We start from the raw sequence: 3,624 nt of genomic DNA, 5'->3' as shown, positions 1-3,624 counted from the left end.
CCTTATGAGAAAAGACTAAGGGATCTGGGACTGTTCAGCCTGGGGAAAAGAAGACTGAGGGGGGACTTGGTGGCCATCTATAAGTATGTAAGGGGTGAATATCGGGAGCTTGGAGAAAAACTGTTCTGTAGGGTGCCCCGGGGGGGACAAGGAACAATGGCCATAAAATGTTAGAGGATGGTTTCAGGTTGGATGTAAGGAAGAACTTCTTTATGGTAATGGTGACCAGAATCTAGAATAGACTTCCCAAGGAGGTGATGCAGTCCCCAACCTTGGACGTCTTCAAGAGGAGGCTGGACAGATACTTTGCTGGGATTATTTGATCTCAGCAGTATTTCTGTCCAGAGCAGGGGAGTTGGACTCGATGATCTTTTGAGGTCCCTTCCAGCCCTTAATTTCTATGATTCTATGATTATTAGGGCTGTGCAAAGCTTTAGTTGCTGCTTAGATTTGGCCCGATTTGGCAGCCGCATCTCCGAATCCAAATCGAATCAGGAGACCCTTTAATATCTCCCAATCAAATTGGAACCCTCCAAATTGATTCGGGGAGATTCGGAGAGATTCAATGATTTGGACATAGACACAGCTTTAAATGTTTTTTCTACATACCTCAAGGTACCATTTGGCTTGTGAACGCTGAGATGGTGGGGGACGGGGCACTGGGGGGGTTCTCAGCACACTCAGTGGCAGACCTGGAAGTGGATCAGAAGCACTTCTGGTCCACTTCCAGGTCTGCCATGGAGCACATGGGGGACCTCCCCCCCACCCCTCAGCTCAGTGACTGGTGCCTCCTGGGTCTGGGGGGGCACCTGGGGTGCCTCTGTGGATGATTGCTGAGCCAGGGAGATGCGTGGGGTGGGGAGGGTCCCCTGCCGAGCACCCCCGACCCCGTGCTCTGTGGGATGCTCCATCCGGCTCCATCCACCTCAGCACTGCAGTGTTCACAAGTCACCTGGTACCTCAAGATATGTAGAAAAAACATTTAAAGCTGTGTCTATGTCCAAATTAGCATCGAATCTTCAGATTTGGATTTGGCCAAATCTAATTGGGACAGTGATCTGAATCAACTAATCAAATCACTCTCCCCCGATTCAGGCTGAATCCGAATTGAATATGGCCCATTTCGCACACCCCTAATGATTATGACTGATAAAGCCCTTACTCCACAGGGCTAGATTCATGCCAATAAACCAGACCCTCACTTGGTGGAAATCAGTGTAGCTTCATTGCACCAGTTATGGATCTGGCCCAGTGACACACCTCTTCTGTTTCCAGCAATTTCTCATGCTAGATTTATCTCCTCCTTCTAGCAGAATCCGGCTTTCTTCCCTTGACACTGCTTCTCAGGCAGCACATTCTTCACAGGGTTTTCTACTGTGTGTTTATCTTCCCCATACCTTTTTGCTTTGGTGGGGACAGTGCAATGCTCCTCCTTTCTCCCCAGTGCCCTCTGAATCCAGTGCCTTCTCTGTTTCAAACTTTATGTTGTCCATCTGTTCTCTGCCCTCCCCTGCCATTGACCCCTTGCCCTTGTATCAGCCTTCCCTTCCAAAGTTGAGGTCCAGTGGGCATTCTCTCTACTGCATGGCAACAAACATTGCAGAACCTGGCCAGTCTTTCTCCCACTGTAATGACCAGTATCAAGTATCTGGCAGGTGCTTGTTCTGCTTTGGTTCTTAGTGGATAAAAGATCATCGTATTGATTTTACATTTCACTCACAGAAAAGAAAAAATGATATGACCTTAGTCACAGAGTAAGGTTGGAGCAGAATCAAGATTAGCACTCAGGGATTGCATCCTAGATGATGGAATAAACCTTTTCCAGCTTTAGAGATGAATATTCCTTCCTCTGATACTTCAGAATTATTCATGCCTTAGTTTGTATCTAGCCTCTGATGGCACCAGGAAATCTGGGGATGTGGAAATGCCAAATTAAGTTTCTTCCAGGCAATTACCTGATCAAAGTCTACACCTTAAAGACAAAGCATGTATCTCACTTCCACTGTGCTTGTCTAACCCTCTTTGCCTGGTAGCAATATATTTTTAATTGGAGAAGATTATAAACTGCCAGGACAAGATTATGTATTGGCTCTGCCATGGGAATACTGTTACAAAAAGATAGCTTACTGCATGTGCTACTTACCTTTTCCAGGGGCACTATGCTCAGATCTTCTGCTTCTGGGAAGGGCTTTACAGGACCACTACAAAATTCACAGATTTCTCTTTCACTTCCCCCATGTTCCTTAGAAATGAAAATAAATTGGTTAAGGGCTTCTTAGCTGCTTCTCTTAAAAAATGAATTGGCTTCAAAAACTACATGCCCACATAAGAAAGAGGCAAAATGTGTCATTATAATAACTCCAGAACTACAGTTCAATAAAGTTAGAGCATAAAGAATGCTAAACCCCAGAAATATCTAGGATATATTTTCAGTATTCATACCGCCAAGTGAATTGCAGAGCATAACCAAAATTAAAACACTTCTCCTTACTGCTTTATGAGAGTAGATGAAAAAAATGTTAATTTCTTTTTATGGGGAATTTTGAAAAACAATCATTTTGAGACCTAATTAAAAAAATGAAAATGATTTCTTAAAAATCTAAAGGTTCCATTTGTTAAAAGTAAAACAAATGAAAAACCAAACTGAAGAGCAAATGGTGTTCAATTTTCAGAAACTGAAAATGGCTAGTTTTTCAGGTTTTTGTTGAAAAAAATCAAATTAAAACAATGAAAACATATATGAAAGTTTTCATTTTGGAAAAAAGAATCCAGCTTTCATTCAAAAAATATTTCTGACACAATCTTTTATGGCCAGCTCTATCCTTGCTGGTCTATAAAGACCATTCAAAACTTTAGCTTATCTTTTAGAGGCTTTTCTTTTTTTACTTCATTTTTATATTAGCAATACCAGCTCCTCCACTCTCTCTCTCTAATGGATGATCATGACAGGACCTTTGGAAGGTAAGATTATCTTACACAAGAATATACTTCCTGTATCTGTCTACAGCCTTACATGCACAGAGGATTTCAACCATTGCTACAGCTATCCATTGCCTGGCTACTAATGCAAACACCTAGTATGGACAGGCAAAGCCACTATGGGCACATCCAGATGTGCAGGCATGTGTGATCTGTGGCATCACAAACCCCTTTATGGCACCACTAAAGGCATGCATTGCATGTACAACCATGCAAGGTGGGGGCAAAATTAGCTACCGGGATTTCCCAGTCACAAAAAAACCAACCTCCTGGGAAAAAAAATCAGCACAAAGCATGTGAAAATAGTAGGCACTGCGACAAGCACAGAGACAAGGGAGCAGACAGCCCAGGGCTCTGCACTCTGCGGCGTCCTCTTAGTTTCATAGTTTCATAGTTTCTAGGGTCGGAAGGGACCTGAGCAGATCATCTAGTCCGACCCCCTGCCATGGCAGGAAAGAGTACTGGGGTCAAACGACCCCAGTAAGGTGTTCATCTAACCTCCTCTTAAAAACCCCCAGGGTGGGAGCCTGCACCACCTCACTTGGAAGCTGGTTCCAGACTCTAGCCGCCCTGACTGTGAAGTAGCGCCTCCTGATGTCCAACTTAAACCTTCCCTCCGCCAGCTTGTGACCATTGTTCCTGGTC

At 44.0% G+C, this 3,624-nt stretch overlaps 1 protein-coding gene across 3 annotated transcripts in view; it reads right to left on the bottom strand.

Moving 5' to 3' along the window:
- ERICH6B (glutamate rich 6B) overlaps positions 1–3,624 on the bottom strand; it is a 101,398-nt gene that overhangs the window by 39,735 nt on the left and 58,039 nt on the right. For all 3 annotated transcript variants that reach the window (XM_019524443.1, XM_019524444.1, XM_019524445.1), the window contains one exon: positions 2,144–2,242. In XM_019524443.1, the coding sequence (XP_019379988.1) occupies positions 2,144–2,242 (99 nt within the window). The remainder of the gene's footprint in view (positions 1–2,143; positions 2,243–3,624) is intronic.

Source organism: Gavialis gangeticus, unplaced genomic scaffold (assembly GCF_001723915.1).
Source record: "Gavialis gangeticus isolate Ggan-Ray unplaced genomic scaffold, GavGan_comp1, whole genome shotgun sequence".
Lineage (NCBI taxonomy): Eukaryota > Metazoa > Chordata > Crocodylia > Gavialidae > Gavialis > Gavialis gangeticus.
The sequence above is the reverse complement of the archived record's forward strand: the minus strand, read 5'-3'. Positions and strand labels throughout refer to the sequence as shown.